The sequence below is a fragment of the Podarcis liolepis genome (assembly GCF_965112155.1).
Source record: "Podarcis liolepis genome assembly, chromosome: 8".
Classification (NCBI taxonomy): Eukaryota; Metazoa; Chordata; class Lepidosauria; order Squamata; family Lacertidae; genus Podarcis; species Podarcis liolepis.
The window spans coordinates 66,215,716-66,234,949 of NC_139560.1; the positions used below are offsets into that span (position 1 = coordinate 66,215,716).

At 48.1% G+C, this 19,234-nt stretch overlaps 2 protein-coding genes across 4 annotated transcripts in view; both read right to left on the minus strand.

Annotated features, from left to right (window-relative positions):
- The window catches only part of MYLK4 (myosin light chain kinase family member 4), a 797,874-nt gene that overhangs the window by 258,595 nt on the left and 520,045 nt on the right, over positions 1-19,234 (minus strand). The gene's annotated exons all lie outside the window — the stretch shown is intronic.
- The window catches only part of GMDS (GDP-mannose 4,6-dehydratase), a 274,215-nt gene continuing 267,829 nt past the window's right edge, over positions 12,849-19,234 (minus strand). The window contains exons 10-12 of one of the 2 annotated variants that reach the window (XR_014529619.1): positions 14,088-14,156; positions 12,951-13,249; positions 12,849-12,902 (exon numbers count right to left, since the gene is read on the minus strand). Coding sequence is in view for 1 of the 2 variants with exons in the window: in XM_083519594.1 (XP_083375720.1) it covers positions 13,187-13,249; positions 14,088-14,156 (132 nt within the window). In the remaining variant the exon portion in view is untranslated. Of the gene's footprint in view, positions 13,250-14,087; positions 14,157-19,234 lie in introns of both variants that reach the window. The other variant, XM_083519594.1, reaches the window with a different exon arrangement.

Genomic DNA, 19,234 nt, shown 5'->3' on the forward strand with positions numbered 1-19,234 from the left:
GCTCCCAAGCTGTTCGTTACTCGCTGTTTACTCCTCGGTTGCCACCTTTTGTTTTGTTTTGAAGGCACACGTGGGAGGAGGAGGAGGAGGAGGAGGAGGAGGGAAACCCGCCAGCTACAGGTGGATCGGCAGATGAGCCCTGTCACTCCCCCGGCACTCCCTCCCCGACCCCCAGCCAGGGAACAGCGGAGACACCGACGCTTTCGGAAAGGGAGACGAGGAGGGGTTTCTAGAAACCTGCCTCGCGTGTTGGACGTCCAGGCTCTCCTAAGAAGGAGGCCTTGGAAGAGATAGACATAAGCGAGAAAGGGATGGAGACAGCAGGAAGGTCAGGGAATCGTTCGCCTTCATATACTCAGGCCAAGCAACTGAGCCTGGCGCGCAGGTGAGCCTGGCTCAGGCTGGAGCCCCTCTCTTGCTCCAGAGGAGTACCACCGAGGGACTTGGGCTTGCTGATGGCTGCCCATGAATAGAGCCTTTGTGCTGGCGTCTCCTTGACGCAGTCCAGGCCTCCCTACCTCCACTCCTCACCCTGCTGGCCTGCACGTGGTCCCGGGAGAATGAAACGCGGCCGGCCGCCCCCCGAATTTTTACGCACCAAATGGCGGCGAGGGGGAGCTCGGAGGCCCGTAGCTAGACAGTGAATCACGGTAAATTGGGACCGGCTCCAGCAGGCTGTGGGGGAGCGAAGGGAGCTGCCGCTACTCCAGCTTCTAGGCCTCTCCCACTGCCTGGCCTGATGGGGCTGGAAGATACCTAACTGTTCTCTTGGTAGCATTTACTACTCCTCGCCCTCTAGCATACAGCGTGGGGGGTGGGGAGAGAGACAGAGATCAAGCGATCCGCAGCCCTCTGAACACCCGAAGGCCTGCATCTCAACCGGCTGTGAATCAGGCCTTAGATGCTGTCGTCCCGCGCTGCAAAATGGAGTGGGTTGTGTATCGAAGAGAAAAGCGTGCGAGGTCCATCGCATAATTCAGGATGCTGGTCAAAGGCTGCGACGCACGCGAAGCAGGTTTGCTTGGATGCGAGCGCCTTTGACGCCCCTGGGGCTTGGTTCCAAGTAGATGCGTGACAACAACTTTCGTGGTAGAAGAGAAATCATTGTGCTGATCTTCCTGGCCTGGGATGTTATGTCTATCTAGTATCTAGAGATAAAGATAGATAATTTTAAACTGAGTGTAAACGGTTCATGTAACTTTTTGTAGAGGCTTATTTTATGTCAAAGGAAACTGGTCAGAGAAGGGATGTGCGTGGGTCCAGCGTGGGAGTTGCCCCAGTTTCACTGCACCCCATTCACCATTCACGTAAGCCAAAGGTTCCTGACACGAATGTAATTTAGCGCCTTAAAAAAAACCAAAAACGAAGGCAAATCCTACAGATTGACTAGATTGCGTATAGAGCTGCGCAAACGGCAACGTCAGTTCAGACGACACTGGGTGTGGAAAGTTTGAACGTCTGACTTCTGAACCGCGGGCTACGATCCATCCTCCTGCTTATGCAAAAGCTTCAGCTGTACAGAAATTGGATGCGCAGGATGCTTGCATAATCTCCCCTCTCTTTGAATTAATGGGCGGTGGGGGTGTTCCCCTCTGAAGAAAAGAAATCGATCATGTTCAGGTTTTATTCATGTCGACAATGTTTGGAGTTATTCTGTATGAGGAATCCGAATCTGATTTAGGGTACAGTCCTAATGCACGTTTACCTGGGAGGAAGCTCTACTGAACTCAGTGGAACATATTTCCGGGTAAACATACCTAGATTTGAGATGTACATCCGATTTTAAATCTGTTGAATTCAGATTGAAATTAGATCTTTTATTTATGCTGACTTTGGCCGTCTTAAATCCAGGCGCTTCTTCTCCATTGTGATTTGCAACGAGGGAAACTCTGCAACTGTAAATGTTTTAGTCCTTTGTGATCTGTCTGCTAAGTCCAAATGTTGACTGAATAGAAAACTTGCGCCTCTGCCAAATGAAGGCTGCAATCCTAAACCCGCTTACTTAAAAGCAAGCCCCACCGAAGTCAGCTGAACTCTATGTCTAGGTCCTAAAATAGGTAAAGCTTTTGTAAAATTAGTTTTGTTCACAAAAGTCTAAGGAGCTCAGGATTTTGCTCGGAATGCTGTTTACTTACAGATACTTTGAAATACTGTATATGTTTTATTAATACAAAAAGACGTTCCTGGCTTTTCTATCCAGGAAAAAAAATATTTTTAGATTTCCTCATGAGAAGCCTGATAACATCTCCCCCCTTCAGTGCTTGAATTCACAGGCTTCCTATGTTGAAAGAGCGCTGGGGCTTTCCATCGGGTTCCTTCCTTTGGTCAAGTTAACTCTCACCAAAAAGCGCCTCTTCCCCTCCTCTTCCGAGCCTGTGGGATTTAATATAATCTTTTATCAGGCGCTGCAAGAGAAATATCGATACTGCCAGCGATGCATCCTTATACGGGGTCACATTCAGCTGAAATTTGGCTCGATTAGAATTATTACATGGCAAATTGTCAAAATAACATTTATCACGTGGACACGAACCGCAATAGATACAGTTTAGTTACCTAGTTAGCTAGCATTCATTGCAAAGCTGTGGGCCACACAGAGAGTGCATCTGCTCTGTGCATCCATAATATTATATAAAATATTTAAAGTATTTTGATAGTCTCCTAGCCCCCTTTAACTCGGCAGTAATGTTTTATCCAGCCCATTTGTCTCAACTTTTGAAATAGGTACCAAAGCTCTCTTGTTTCTCCCTGAAACACTGATCAGTGCCAGTCTCAAACACCCACCCACCACACCGCTCCTCTCTTTTATAATCCTACTGTGGGGCATTGTCGTTGTTGCTCTTTTTCTTCTTTCTTTCTCTCTCCCACCCCCCTCAATAAATCCAACTATTTGTGTGGGGTTTTGTTACATCGTTTTCCATATTCGAGGAAGTTTGCCGGTTCTTTTTGGGGGTTACTCAGAGATCTTCCTCCAAGCCTGTTGTACAGTCTTCTTCTTCACACACCCCAGACTTTTGCTAAAGATGATCATATGCCGGTCCTACTGCTTATTGGGAATTAAGCCCACCCCCGCACCCCTCAGTTGAATGGGCCAGGCTCCCAATGAAGTGTGGGGAGGATTTCAGCACGAGATGTAAAGAGGACGGTTTGGGACAAAGCCCACGCCTGGGTTGATTTTGCACCAGGCCCATTGGAAACGACGACGGATCTCACCTCCCTCCCACCTTCTCTCCCCCTAGGCTGGAAGTGTCGTCCTATCCCTAAAATCAGGCCCAGCCGAAAAGGGAATCCGATTTAATCAGAGCAGAGGACCGAAGGGGAGGCGGGGAGCAAGCGAAAGGATGTCCACCATCCGTGTCCTTCCAGAGGAGCAGCCTAATGGGCGATTGTGTTTTATTTTAATTAACCGGCGTCTCATTTAACGAAACAATCGCCAAATGCCTCCAGTGGGAGGAAGAGGCGTTAAGTTCACCGAGAAGGAAACCATGTGTAGGGAGATCCGCGGTGCGCTTGAAATAGCCCGGCTTCTGCAGTAACCAGGAGCTAGCAGGGCCTGCCTCGCAAGCCGTCCGGAGGGTCTTTCTTACCCTGTACAGGAGGCACAAACGCCCCAGCAAGAGAAGAAGGTGGAGGAGAAAGGCAGCGATCCCCCCCCCAAACACCCCGGAACTGGAGGGGTGGGGATGGGGGTGTGTGGAAAGGGAACGACCCCCCCCCCAGAAAGAGCAGGCTCGCATTTTTTTTACAGCCCTGGTACCTGGGAGTGGTAAGGAGAGGAAAAGGGGTTGTCTGGGAATGGCTCATTAGGGATGACAAATGTATGGGGAGATCAACACCCGGCACTCTCCGCCGGCCCCCATCCAATACATTCTTAACCGAGCGCAAGTCTAAAGGATGTAAGCTTGCTTAGGATCGCATCCTCAGAGGTGACTGGGCAGAAACTCCCGTTAAGAGTCTGGCATGCCGAACCAGTGAAGGAAAAGCGCCCTGCGCTCCAGCCTTTTCACAAAAGCTCGGTGGGAACGACCGTGCTCGTTCCTCTACGGATCCGGGATAGAAGACCACCTCCACAAACTAGCCCATTACAAATCACTTGTACTTATATGCCCCTGGCGTTGTTTGGTTGCTGTGTCTCTCTCTCTCTCTCCCCCCCCCCCCGCGTTTATTTTTGTTTTGCTTTTCGAATGCCTCTCCAAGCCAAGTAGTTAATCCGAAAAGAAAGCAGAAACCAAAACCCGAAGGTAGGTGGTCCGCTTCACCACAATACACCCGGCACTGGCCCTAAACAAAAAACAAACAAAAAAACTCAAACCCACAGGGATCCCGCCGACAAGACCCGCGAGTCCCTTGCCACATCCATAGAGCAGGTCGGGCGAGGGAGGCGTCGGAGGGGAGGCCTGCTATGCAAGAGGGGCCGTCGCAGCGGGACCCGGAGCTCTGAAAAGCCGTGTCCTCGAGAAGCAACAGTGAGCTTGAGATCACACTATATACTTGCTTTGGCTTTTAAATCAAAGCGGTGGTCGTCGTAGTTAAATCACCTCGGAATTCTTCAGCGCTTTTCTTACAAAGAAAGAAACACCTAGCGGCTCTCAAGGGCGGGGGGCGGCAGACGCCTATTTGGCACCGAAATCGAATCCCATTTGGAGTCGGCCGGTCACTCCCGCGGAGTTTTGGCCGCCTTGTAGGGGAATTCGGGGCAGAAGCGGAAGCCTGGGCCTAGGTCTTTGTTCTGCAGCTTTCCAGACATTTTCTGACACACACCTCCTCTTTCTTTTTCTCTCTTGGGTTACTTAAAGAAGCCTATCTGTCCGCCCCACAACCTGCGCCCCACCGTTGGCCGTTTTATTTTCGTTTATGTTTTCTTGGCTGCTGCTGCTCCCCCCCCCCCTTCTCTTCTCTTTTTCTTCCCGTGACCGACTTCCAATTTAGGAGCATATTGAGCATATTATATATGGGGCGGGGGGCGCGCGGAGGCCGCTGTAATTCCAACCCGAATGTATATATATGAGGAGAGAGGGAGAGAGCCTGAGAACGGGCCGCGCTTGCCCAGGCGACCTCCAAACCAGATCGGCCGGAGCCCCCAAACCCGATACTCCCGAGCGCCTTAATCGCTTTGTTGACAGAAGCCTCCGTTTCCTCCGAAGTCGCTCCCGAAGGCGCGCACTGGGAAGCAAATTCCGTGTGCATTTCAGCGGAACTTGAGCGCGTTCCAAGAGAGCCTTTTGGGGGGGGGTCGGAGGGGAGATGGAAATAAAAAGGGGGCACACGGTGGTGGCGCGCGCACAGCACACACCACCTCCTGAAACCAACGTGACTTTGTTCCACCCCGCGCGTTTTCGGATCGATTTATTAGGGCAGGAACTGGACTCGCCGGGCCACTGGGGTGTGTGGACTGGCGGGGGTGCTGCTCCTCTGTCTTCGCTAACAGTTTGGCCTTTGATTTAAAACCAGGGACCCGCTTGAACCGGTGCCAGCAAGGAAAGACGCAGAAGCCAGGAGCGCCCCTGGATTGGCTGTGGGTTCAGGGACAAGGCATGCTTCTTTTGTGTGTGGAGGGGGTACCCCAAAGTGTCTAGGAGCTTCCTCCTGCTGCCCTCTGTCCCCCACAAACCAGCCTTCGATTTACCTATCAAGTATTTCACCTTATTACAGAGAATAGATTAGGGAGGTAGGGAAACCGTTCTGAATTAAAAACCAAACCAAACCAGTAGCTTTATTCCCTGCATATTGGAGACTATTTTGCTTTTGCTGTTGTTGTTTCTACAAAGTTTCTGCTGCCGTGGATGGGGGTTCGCCCTGGCAGGAAAGACAGAAAAAGGGAGGCAGATCAGCCAGGGTTTTCTGACCGCCGGTGGGTCTTTCGATGAGAATGGAGGGTCCAGCGCTCTTTTCCCTTCCTTTCTTTCCCCTAAATAAACAGATCTGAGTCGACCTGGGTGGGCAGAAGGGAACAATTTGTGAGCCAAGGAGCGAGCCTTACCTGCAGGAGACTTTCACCTGACCTCTTGCTGGAGAGGTTGGGGGTGAGCGGGTGGGGGTGAGCGGGTGGGCGGAGAATTGAGACTCCATATATTACAAGCCCGAGGAAAATCCAGCTCAATTTTGGTCGACCTTTTTTTTCCCCTTTTCCTCAAATAGAGAAAATTCTCCCTCTTCTCGCCCCCCTCTGCCGCCCTGCCCCCATCACCCCTGGGAGAAGGCAGGAAAACCAACACATTTGGAGCTATTAACTCTTCAGAGAGCTGAGAGGCGAACTGGATGCCTCTTGCCTGCCGCTCTCAGAACTGTGCCTGCCCTTAAAACAAGCAAGAATCAGCGTGGATCAGAAGCGCAAAGTATGCCATGATTGCAAAGGAGACCTTTTAATGAATTTCTACTTTTAAAATTATTTGTACGTCAGAAAATGCCCAAGGAAGGGACCCTAAAAATCACCGGGAGCAAGCAAGCGCCATTTCAATTCAGGAGATGCCAGAGTGCTTATTTTATTGGATAAAAAATGCTTTCAGAGCTGTGCTTTGATAAAACATAGAATGCAGTGCGATAATTATTAAAAAGCGATGCTCAGTGTATCAATGCCCGCTCGTCAAGGAAAGACCCCCTTTCTAAATGTTCTTTAAAGCTACGGTCTTAAACATACTTTCTAGACGATAGATCTTGACTTTTTTATGTATATAAAAAAAGTCAAGAGAAAGGTGCGCTACTGTTTCTGTTGTTTGCCCCGAAGTGGGCTCTAATTTGAGGGGCTCGGCGTAGCTCTCATGCCAAATGTCAACTTAGGAGGGAGCGAGCATTAAGAAAAGGGCGGCGGAGAGGGCAGGACGAGACGGAAAGAGGGAACAACCGTCGGGCAGAAGCAGCTCTGAGAAAGAACTGCGCACTCTTTCTGTGGGATTATTAAGCCGCGAAATCGTGCAAGGTCCAAACGCGCTCTCTCTCATTTAGAAGGTTTAAAAACCCTTTTCTTAGAAGGCATCTGCAGAAACCACACCGCCATTCCCCTCCCCAAAACACCCCTTCCAAAACAGCCGAGGATTGCCAAGGAAAGCCGGGAGACGCGCGAAGCAGGGAAGGCTCCTTTCGAGTAGACTTGGGGAAAGGGCTTCCTTCATTCGCCCTCTGCACATCCCGCGCTGTACCTCTCTCTCGTTTTGTTTTGCTTCCTCGAGCCTGTCAAAACTCGGCCGTGTTTGCCTGTTTCTGGAGTTTGTTGTGTCTGGAGGCAAATGACCCGCCCCTGGGAGCAGGGAATGTCATCCCTCCGGCGAACATCTCGCACGACCTGCTCGGGGATTATGATGAGGAACCCTCGCTGCAGCAGCAGCTCCAAGCAGAAGCCATCTAACGATTCCCCACGTCCTCCTGCGTCGTCGGGGGACGCAGGGGAGGGGGATCGAAGACAGCCCGGCTCCCGCTTCCCTCCGCTGGCCTCTGCGCACAGACAAAGGCAAGGCGGGCATGCCCACCCCTTCATCGGACGCTCACAGCAATGGCTGGATTCCTCTGGAGTAAATAGGGGGACGTGTGTTCGGGTGCTGCTCCGCTCCGCTTTGGAGCGTTAAAGAGACGCGTCTAGATACCACATAGGCCTCTTTGGAGCGGGTTATCTGCGCAGTGCCGGGTCTCAGCCCTTAACAAGCAAGTCCTCGGTTTTCCACGGGGCCTGCCTTCCAGCTGAGTTTTCCACTCAGGGGCGGAGCGGCACTGGCCTTTTCGAAGGACGCCGATCCGTCCTTCTCCCATCGCCTAGGTCGATCTCATACCTCCCCAAATCCATCCGTCTCAGCCGTCCGTCTTGGGGGCCTTCGGGCTCCTTTCTAATCACCTATTAGTTTCAGTTTAGGGCTGGGGGCGAGCGGGCAGGGATCATATATCACCCTTTAATTGATACGGCAAGTCTCCCCTATGCAGCTGACCCAGAGCTCTTTTCCAGCCAAGGCAGAGAGGTAATCTTAGAGGGTAACCAGGGTCTCTGCGTCTCTCTGCAAAAGAGAGAGATAGAGAGATCGCCAGGCGAAAACCAAGAGGAAATTGTCACTTGTTCGCCAGTGTGTTTATCACATTATAGCTTTTCTCTTCGACAACAGGGGAAGGGACGCTGAAGAGAAGATGCTGCGTAAAATTGGTGCCTCGGACTGCGCTCGGGGCTGACACGGCCAGCTTCTGTCCTCCCTGTCCACTGCCTTTTCCGTCACCGGTTAGAGACCCAGGCCTGGCCCAAAGAGCCGCTCGCGGTTTCTGGAGCGCTCCAAACAAGTAACTGAAGGGAGGAAGAGGCTTCATACCCGGAGAGCAACCTGAGCAGCGAGGCTGGGAGGAACTGGCTGAGATGTCTGGAATGCCAGCCGCGTTGAGACTGGGCTGTGGGTGCGGGATATGCGAGGGGAAACGCCGGGCAGTTGCAGGCGCCCGCTTGCTGAACCTTGATCCTTGCAAAGCGCCACTCTCCACCCTCTCCACCCTGTTGCGCACAAGCAGAGCAGGAAAGCACCAGGGGCCCAAACTGCGGCTCATTTCTGGGTTTCAGACACCCTCTTGTCCCCACTCCGTGGTGCCAGAGACTGGTCACCGCCACCAGCTCTCCCACGCCCCCCCCTCGGGCCCACTTCCCCTTGGAAGGGGAAGTTGAGAGTACCACTGAGAGAGATCGAGCCCACGGCTTCTTTTTCCACTTCGAGGCCCGGTGTGCTCTTTTTCTTAGGGGAAGAAGGACGGGAAGGGCAAAGACATAGCGCAGCCGCGCCAGGAGCCCATTTTAGGAAACAAAACGCAGCTCCGTCCTGTTTTCCTGCTTTTTTCCGCCAACCTGCACGCGGCAGAGCTGACGGGATGAGCTGGAAGACGCGGGCTGCACGGTCTCTTCTGGTGGGACTTGCCGGTTATTATATAGCCAGCGTCTGAAACAAATCATTCTGCAGTGAAGATGCGAGATGTGCGCATTCCTTGTCGGAAGGAGGATCCCACTGGGCCTTGACAAGGAATGCGAGCTGGCCAAGCAGACCTCCCTCCTCTTCCACCCTCCACAGCAATAAAGCAGTCACCTGCCACGATGAATGTCAACATGCCAGGGGAGTGATATTGGAGATGGGATGCCAGGACTGGAGTCGTCCGGCGCGGCGGCGGGTGGGGAGAAGACGGCTGCATGCAACCCCCCCCCCAATACTAATGAATCCAGAAGGCCCAGCCCCTGTCCACTTCACCCACTCTTTCCAGAACTTGGGAGGTAAGTCATGCGAGAAAAAAGGGAGAGGTCTCCAGCTCCCCATCTTCTCATAATCATCAGGTAGTTTACTTTTCATTAACCCACACGACCCAACTTGCGCTCATCTCACTCAGTCAAGACTTGGGAGGTAAGTCCTACAAGGGAAAATAAAACTACATGGTAATTATGATATACCAGGGCTGCTCCTTTAAATTGCTTGAACACACCCAAACACCACAAAGGAACCGCCGTGCCAGGGGATCCCCTCGAAGGCGCGAAGATCAGGAGCCAGAGTTTCCATAGGATGCTTACCGAGAGTCGTAACCGGCGCAAAAAAGGTGTAAGCAAAGATAAGGAGCGCAATGCGAAAATCGTTACGCGCGCCAGCTCCCACCGAATGCAATTACGCATGATTTCAGTGGTAGTCAGTTGCAAGTTTATTTTGCAAGATTTCAGTCTCGTGCCGTTGAACAGTCAAAATGTAGGCTCTATAATGGCACAGTAAAAAATAACAACAGGAACGCCTCTTCTCAGTACCATCGCTGGGGAACCTCCTTACACCGGGTCCCCTTCCTTTCGCCAGGCTTGTCCACGCCTTGCCTTGCCCTCGCAACATTTCCTAACCCTTTCCGCTCAGCGGCGTTAAGGCGCCACACACCCCAAACTTAAACCTTGGGGACAGCAGTTCTGTAAGGGTAGTCTGTGTCTCTTGAACAGAAATTACGCTATCTCAGTAAACCTACAATGAAGGCTCAGGGTACTTTAACGTGAGTCCAAACAGCGGACGTACTTTACAAGTGATTTAAATTTGTGGCGTGCATTTCTGTGGGGATGGCGCAGGAGAACCTTCCGGTGGCTGGCGCTTGTGAAGCCACCACTTTCCTTGAACTGACATACCAGTTTTGCCACGGATTTTGATGCAGCCGGAAAAACAAAGAAAAGGAGCGTCCCTGCACATTCCCTAATAATGGGACCAAGCCAGTCAAAATCCCCCCACTCCCTTTAAATTTAAAAATAAAACATCGGAAGCCTGTGTTTTAGCTTCTTGTAGCGCATTATCAGGGCTGTACCTAGCCACGATTTCTCAGCACCCCGGTCCCCTCCGGCGCGATAGAGGCCGGCGCCGGGGAGGTGTGGAAGTGTGACCTGTCCTTAAACACAGCCTGACCCTAAACACGTCGCCGTTTTCGATGGCGGTGCGGACTTCCCGAGGGCGCCTGAGCTTTCTCCCGGGACATACTAGCCCTCGGTCTACCGCAGACCCCTCTCGGTCCAAATCAGTCCGGATGCGTGGTTTGAGCGCACTGGAAAAGAAAAAGCAGCGGAGAAGCGCTCTTAGCGCAAAGGCGAACAACACAAGAGAGTCACAGGCAGTGATTTCCAGGGGCTCCGCAGGCCTCGGGTCTGGCTGATCAGGTTGGGAAGCAGCAGTTTTATTGGGGAGAGCCCAGCGGCAGCTCAGCTCAGCTCGCCAGCAACTGTCTGAAATCGCCCACATAACCGGCAGTGCCGGGAGCATGGCGAGGGCAGGAGTGAAGGGGCGAGAAAGGAAGCCGTCTAGTCCGGACACAGGTCGGGGAGGGAGCGCAGCGGAAAGGAAAGCCACCCCTTTCCCCAGGAAGAAGACGAGCGGCCCTGGGAGAACCGAGCGGGCCTTGGCCGGTTGGCAACGCGCCCCGTTGGATTCGCGCTCCCGCAGCCACTTGCCCTCCCGTGCAAGGCCTGCAGCAAAGCGCAGAAGCCAAGCGGCTGGCTCACTCGCTCGCTCCCGAAGGTGGGAACCCTCTCCTCGGCTTGGCAAGCCCAGAGGCGGCTGGCCTCTCCTCGGCCCAGCCAAACAAGAGTCCCTCTTGTTCTCCGAGCGCCCCCCTCCTTCCTTGCACCTGCGTGGAGCTGCGAGTAGCGCCAGGCAGCGGCGGCTAAGCTCAGCCTCTCCGCTGCTGCTGCTGCTGCGAAGGCAGCCTCGAGGAAGCATCTGGTCCCAATTGGGAGCCCCCCTCCCTTCCCCGGCCCGCCAGCTCCTGTTGCCCCTCTGAGCATCAGCCAGGCCGGCCCCAAGCCCTGGCTAACCCCGAAACCACCTCCTCTCGCGGCGCGCACACTTTCCATCGCACCGCCCGCCTCCCTCGCAGGCAGCCACACAAAGAGTGCTCTCTCTCTCTCTCCTGCAGGCTGGGCAAAGCTCCCTTCGCCGCCTCCCCCACCCGCCCTACACACCTCCTGAAAGCAGAGGGCTGCTCTCTCTCTCTCTCTCTCTCTCTCTCTCTCTCTCTCTCTCTCTCTCTCTCTCTCTCTCTCTCTCATTGCCCTCTCCTCCTCCTGGATTCCTCACCGGTTCTACTCCCGGCTTGGAAATGCATGCGCGCTGCTTCTAACCTACCCGGCTCTCTCTCTCTGCCCTTCTAAAACCAACGCGGGAGACTGGGCTCGGCTGAAAGTGGTTCGAACCCAAGAAGGGAGTTTTACCCGGGACCGGACAGCAGTCAGCAGTCAGACTCCCTCAATCCGCACTTCACGACTTCAACGCAATTTCCGTGTTCAGAAACGTGGGCCCGCAACTTTTGTGACGCGACCGTGTTTTGACTGAAATGCAGGGTCGCGAGGAAAAGTTGGCAATGCCCCACCCTTTCGTTTCAAGGCAAAGAGTTAAAAGAAGCGCAGAGGGTGATTGTCAGGCGGGAGAGCCAAGGGGAAGGCAAATGTATGGGACCCGCGACCTCTGCTTAACCTTGGTACATTGGCACCAAATGTTTCAACAATATTTACTTGCCTTGAAGTCTGGATTTCCCTCCTCTCCTTTTAATCTTTTTTAAGGCCATCTTTGTGGCAGCTTCAGGCTCCTATATGTCTAATTATAGTAAGCAGAAACAGGATGGGATGTGAATAGCTCTGTTGTGCGCAGGAATTGGGTGCCGCACAAGAGAGGCTTTTTGTCACAGGTTCTCACCCCGCAAACATGTGCATACAAAATGCTAAGGTGGGGAGCTGAAGAATCAAAAACATAGCAAGCCCCCTGGTCTGCCGTGGAGAGACATCTAAAGTCAGTAAGGATTAGGGTGATGGAACTGTGCACTGCAAGCCTGAGTTACCCATACTGTAAAGGGTTTTGGCAGTGGAAAGGGCAAGTTGCAAAGGGCTAGTGGGAGGGAAGCACAATCCCTTTGCCCCCTGAACAAATAACATTAAGGAGACTATCCAAAAAAACCCCCCACCTTCTTATATGTAAGGTCCATTCAATACAAATAAACTTTTTACATTACATTTTGCAGATGAAAAGCACATCTGTGTAGGAAACAGTATGCAACCCACATGTAGATGATTTAAGATTTTTTTTTAAAAAAAACACCATTTCTAAACCTCTGATTGCCTGATAGGTTAAATATTAATCAGGAGGTGCAATGCAATGTTCAGAACTCAACATGATTCCATTGGATAATATAGCTATGATTTTACATAAATCTAATTGTGTCAGTAGGATGGATCCACCGTACATTGGGTTTTCCAAACATTTATTTCAGACAGCATTGTAAAAGAAAAAAGAAGTACCCTAACTTTGGAAAGGAAGCGCAACTCTATAACTCACACTCTTTCTCCCTCCCCCTTCCACTTGTAGTGGAGAAAGAATTAAAAAATGCACTGTACAGTCTAATTTATGGAAAGGATTTTTTTTTAATATCAAAAGAAAACGAATTGGAGTGGCAAGCTGGCTTCCAACGTCTTGTCTACATATCAGGAGGAAAAGTGCAATCACTGCAGCCTATCCTCTTCAAGGAATGTAAAGTCATGATGCATGGTTGAGATTTGAAAAGGGGGGAAAATGATCCATTGCACAGGCAAGAGGAAAATAAAATGGCAGCAAATCTTCAACACCCAGTGGAGTGATTGTCGTTTCCCATCCCCAGCAATGGCACTTGCAGAAGTCATAATTAGGCCGGCCGTCTCCCTGGAGACTCAGTCATGTCACCAGGTATGGAAGGAGGAGCAGATTCATGCATTGGGGTTGTTCCTCATGAGTTCCACATCTGCTTCCACCATCTCTTTCACCAGCTCCTGCCAAAAGGAAGGGGGACACACACACACACAAAACAAAGAAACAAACAGATGTGTCTGGCTCTGCTTAGAGTGATAGCTGTATTCCCACAACGTTACTTCCCTCTAGTATCTATTTCCCCTTGAATTAGCCCACCAACCAGAATAGACCTTTTGAGATGCATTCAAACAATCTATTTATTGTGTCCTTGAGAGCTGGTCCTACCATTAGGCAGGCAATGGCTAACAAATGTTCAGGGTATTCCTGAAGGACAGCGAATGGTTCATCATCATTGCTATGATGCCAACAGGAGATCAGTTGGATGGTTCTGCCTCAGGCACTAAAATGGCTTGGCCTGCTTTGATTGCACGTTTTTCATTTGTTGCACTCAGTCTTCTCCTTTCCAATCAAAAATAGGTTGCTATATTTCAAACGGTGAAAATCCAGACAGAAAAGTTGCACTGCTGCCATGGGCTGCCACATGTCTGGATTTTCCCGCGCATGTGTATGATTTCTGCCGACTGCAGCATTCTGGATATGTCCAGGAAAATCCGGACGTATGGCAACCCTAGTCAGAATGGCATTTCTCATGTTGAGAATATTGCTCTGTCTCAGCATTCATCCAGCACAATGTCATGCTTCGGAAAATGCAATAATTCCCCACAGTCTGTATGCACCTCATCATCTTTCCCAAGGACATGTGACCTTGATAGAAAAAGCTTTAAATGATATAAAATGTTATTTTATTTCTATTAATAATGAGTTTATAAATTTTTCTAAGCACAGATTTCTTCCCCCCCCCCAAAACAGGCCATCAAATAAAATGCATGGAGATTAAAAACCCTAAACAGAACTTACGTCAAATGTGACTCTGGGTTTCCAGTTGAGTTTTTGCTTTGCTTTGGTGCAATCGCCTTGAAGAAAATCCTGTGGGGAATAAAAAGACGGGTGGGTGATTCCCTTTCCAGGCTGCAGGGAAGGTAGACAGGCAAAGTGGTGGTTACAAAAGTGTTGATAGACATCACCTTGCCACAATTTCATTACAGACTCTTCCATCCACACAGAGCTTCTAGAAAGTGCCAGTGCTTCGCAGAAATTCAAACCACCTTCCTTCTCTGTCCCAAGTTTTGCAACTCCGAGTCAAAGTGCTGTGGCTTATAAATCACCAGGAGGCAGCATTCAAGAATAGCTGTGCAGGCCATTTACAATGCATGCTGCACATCAAAAATATTGACTCTTTAATGGATAACATCTTGTTTTAAGATGTCATACCTCCTAAGACTTGCTACTGGCAGAGCTGTTTCGAATTAATGTATCTCACCTTGCACTCCCCCCCCCCCGTCCAATTTTGGTTAAATTATAGAGTAAATCAAACAGAAAACCTGACACTATAATGTTCTCTTTCAGATACAATCCATATGATCACTAAAAGGTAGTGCTGAAAAACTTCACAGTTAAGAGCAATATAACAAATGAACCAGATGATTTTCTCATTTCGAACTACTAGCTGTCGCAGGATTTTGGATTTAGCAGTCTTTAAATGATCACGAAGGTCTTTCTAAAAGTGATCCTAAGGACAATAAGGACCATTGGGTGTCGCCTGTAAATACGGTTAACTGAAGACAGAACAAAGAAGGAGGAAAATGATTTTATTGTAAAGTGCTCTGATGAACAGGGCGCTTTAATTCAGCCTGTAGTTTAAAAAAATTAAAAATATATTCTTAACATCGCTTGTTAAAAAAAACACCCATTTGCACCAGTTCTACCAAGACTGTGTTCACCAGGAGTGGGGAACTTGTGGCCCTTCAGATGTCAATTTCCACCATCCCTGACTATTAAGCTATGCTGACTGATGAGAATTGGATTCTAATGGCGTGTGGAGGAACACACACACACACACACACACACACACACACACACACACACACCAACAACAGTCCACATTTGGGTATAGGAGCAAGGTGCTTCCTTTCAGCTTAGCACTCACAGCTGCAGCTGGTCTTAAGATACTTCTGAAAGTGATGCCCAGAACACCTTTTGACCAGGATTGCATCACTTTCATATTTTGTTAATGCAAGCTGAGAGTGGAGAAAAGCTGTTGTAAAATCATGCACAGATTCTACGAAATGTAGCCTATTTGGTAATTTAACGATCGAGGAACAGCAAAATCCAACTTCAGTTTGCAAACCCAAAGCGATTTACTTCTGGGGAAATATGCACAGGATTGCACCGTAAGTTAAAACAACAACGACGCCCCAGAGAAAATAGTAGACTCTTTTTTTGTGCCACGGTTATTTGTAAGTCATTCAGTACCATCTAGTAGTAAAAATAATTTCACACAGACAAATGACAGAGGCTGCAACTCCATGATTTGCTGAATAAATGTATGAAGGATTGTGCCTGAAACCTTGGTGGCTAATAGTCTCTATTTCTGCGAGTGGTTCATGCTATGAAAAAAGTGTGATTTATAATTACCTAGAAAACAACAATAGAAAAGGCTTGCAGGGGGAAAAAAAACCACTGCTCAGCTGCATTATTTAAAGTGTTAAGTGAACTGAGATATGCACCTCTTTAACTTCCAGATTTAGTCTGAACTGGAGCCTAGATGCCAGTCCAGGGGCAGACTGAAACTCTGTGCTAGGACTTTGCTTTCTTAAAGCACATCAAAGATCAGAAAGTTAATGAAAGGTGAGGATGAGGTCCCTCTTCCCTGCCAAAACAAGGTTATGAAAAGTCCGCTGACCAAGTCAAATGCAATTCTGCCACTCTTCCGCTTCTGCTGTAGCACAACATAACAATGAATCTGGGTTCAAAGCACAGTCTAGTTTACTGTCTATTTTTTCTACAATGGATTTCCCCCCTTCTTTTTGTTGCCACTGGTCTCTAAAAATACATAAAATTGGGAGGGGAAGAGCATTGAGCCCCACAAATGACTTACTGGAGAATGTATTAAGATACAGAAACACACTTTTTAAAAACAAAATCACAAAAGCAGCCTTCTTGCTTTCAGTAATTTGTTAGTACTTTATTTTTCACAGAACAAAGGATGCTGCACATACAGTTTAAAGCAAAATACACTAAATCTTTACATTCTGTGAAAAGGAAAACAAAGCTTAAAATTGCAAATTTAAAATGTGAGTTACAACCTGTTTTTGGCTATGAAAAAGCAAAGACTTGGCGAAGCAACTGAAAGCCAGCAGCCAAACTGGTGCTCTTTAATACAAATCTCCCACAGATTTAAATTCACTTAGCTGTGATACGATCTCTGTAGGATAGCGAAAAGCATGAGTTTATCTAGTAATTTTTTTTATAAAAAAAACCTCCTCCCTTTTCGTAATTGCAGGTTTAAGTGTCAAATGCTGCACAATTATGTTTATTAAACTTGATCTCATGGCAGTTCAGTTTTATAGTCTTGGAAAAGACACATACTTTTGCATCAAAGAACTGGTTGTGGAGTGTGGTCTGGAATTTTTAAAAAATAAAGCAATGAAAGCCAGAGGAAAAAATGCAAACCATTTCTATGTCAATATCCCATTTCCTGAGTTCTGGTTCTGGGTGTCATCATAGCTTTTATTTTAGCTCATTAGGTGAATGATCTGGTTTCACAGTGCAATTTATTACTGTCTAATTCAATTTTCTTTAGCAAAGCATTCAATAGCTTCACAGTACAAGCCTGGGTGAGGGATGGTTAGCACAGCTCCAAATTGTTTTGTTTGTTTGTTTTAAACTTGCAACTTAATTCTGAAACTTCCTTTAATGGGGGGAAAGTTCAAAGAAGGATACATGTAAGGAGGTAGAGGAGCACAATGTCACAACAGAGGGCGTTAGCATTGTGTCACATCAATGTTCTACTGAGCAGCACAGGCAAACATACCAGGCTGTTCTATTCAAGTCAGTGTAAGGATCTGTCAAAAGAAGGGACTTTTTTGGAGGGGAGGCTGAGAGTACTATATTTATTCAGAATTATATCCCACCATATATGGAGGGTTCAGTGTAGCTAACAGCAGTTTTTAATTAAATATGTGTGTCTCTTTGCCTCAAAGGAGTAACAAATTAAGTCAAACAGATTTGACAGTGTTACAGAAAGCGCTGATAATGCTCACTGAATAAGTATGTCCTTTTTTTTTACAGTGCTATGTAATCATGACAGCTATGCCATAGCTTAGGTTATGAAATCAAACAATCCCAAATTTGCACAAATGATTTTTCAAACAGGTATAATAAAAATCTGTGTTGCACAGCTGGATTATGTTATATGGCATACATATGATGCAAATGTTATAAAAGATTCGTGAAATTTGTTTTTAGCAGTTTTGAATATGTTCATTTCGGTGTTATATACTTGTGTGAGCTGAATAAGCAGTTTTGAGTATAACACAACTTGAAAGCTAGAACTGTATAATTTCAGTCTGGTGTTAATATACATTTGCCCTGCCTTGATTACTTTGAATTGGTCTTTTACTGTGGTTTGGCCTAAAAGCATCACCTGATGGGAGCCAGGGGCTTGACAAAATAATGTTAATGTTTCTTAATGATTGTAGATGTTTTACCCATGGCCTGAAACCTAGCTTTTGGAAGACGACTACTCATAGCAAAGAGGGAGCAGAGATACTGTGAAAAACAGTTTCTGTAGTTTGAAATTAGACACAGAGAGCTGAAATCTTCTAGTTGCAGCTAGCTGAAAATGAGGTGCAGCCTGGGGGGGCAGGGGCAGGAAGGCTACATGTTTTTTAGGGATCAGAAATTCAAAGGGCTATCCATTTGCTTCCAATAGGAGCTCTACTCTTGTATTTGCAAATAAAGTAAACATTACGAAGACACTCTAAGTTGCTGTCATGAAATGCTCTCATTGAAAGGTAATCAACTGCATCATAATTTTTAATCGCTTTGGAACATGTTATAAATACAGTGCCTACAGTGGTACCTCAGGTTAAGTACTTAATTCATTCTTGAGGTCTGTTCTTAACCTGAAGCACCACTTTAGCTAATGGGGCCTCCTGCTGCCGCCGCGCCGCCGGAGCACGATTTCTGTTCTCATCCTGAAGCAAAGTTCTTAACCTGAGGTACTATTTCTGGGTTAGCGGAGTCTGTAACCTGAAGCGTATGTAACCTGAAATGTATGTAACCCAAGGTACCACTGTATTTATGAAAGGACCACTGTAACTCTACAGAGTAACAGACAATTAAAGCAAGAGTGCAGGTCAATTACATTTTAGCAAACAAGACCACAATCAAATTGGTAATGGATGTTAAACATCTTTAGGAATTTCAGGACGGCATCTATGAATGGCATTCACTTTTCATTTTTCCCTTCACTATTTTTAGAAAAGTAAAGTTGTGGAACAAGCATGATACCAGGGGAATAGAAGAATGCCAGTGAAATTGGTTCTTCATCTAAATTTGTTTTAATGTAGTGCGAGCTGGCTAACCTCCATTCTTGTGCCAATAGGCTTTTTTTTTTTTGAAAGACAGAATTTTCACGAAGAGCCAAAAAGACTGGAAAATGCAAGCAGTTCAGATATAAAGTGGTTTCACTTGCAATTAAAGGCTAGACCACTTCCTAATGCGAACAAAGAAGCATTTCACTTGCTAAAAACATACATGCAAAGTAGCTTATTTGAGGAAGGGGGAAATGGCCGAATAGAATAAAGATGCATTCCATTAAGGGCTGGTTCTGAAAGGTGCTGAGCTCTAAAGCCCTTCATTTGTTTCATGATTTTGTTGGCACTCAGCACATCTTAGGATACGGTCCCATTAAAAAGTTTCCATGATACTGTTAGGTCAATAACCAATCAGGAAATCTAAGCCCAACCCTTCCATCATTCACTAAAAACCTGCCTGTTAATCTTTGGTCTAACGTTTCCAAAAGGCCAAAGCGCACGGATCCCAAGAAGTAATAAACACAAGGCCGACAATAACGATAAGGAATAGCCGTCGCTCCTTGATTCTCACCACACTGCAGTATATCAGTACAAATTGAAGCTGAATCCAGACTTCTCCTTTAG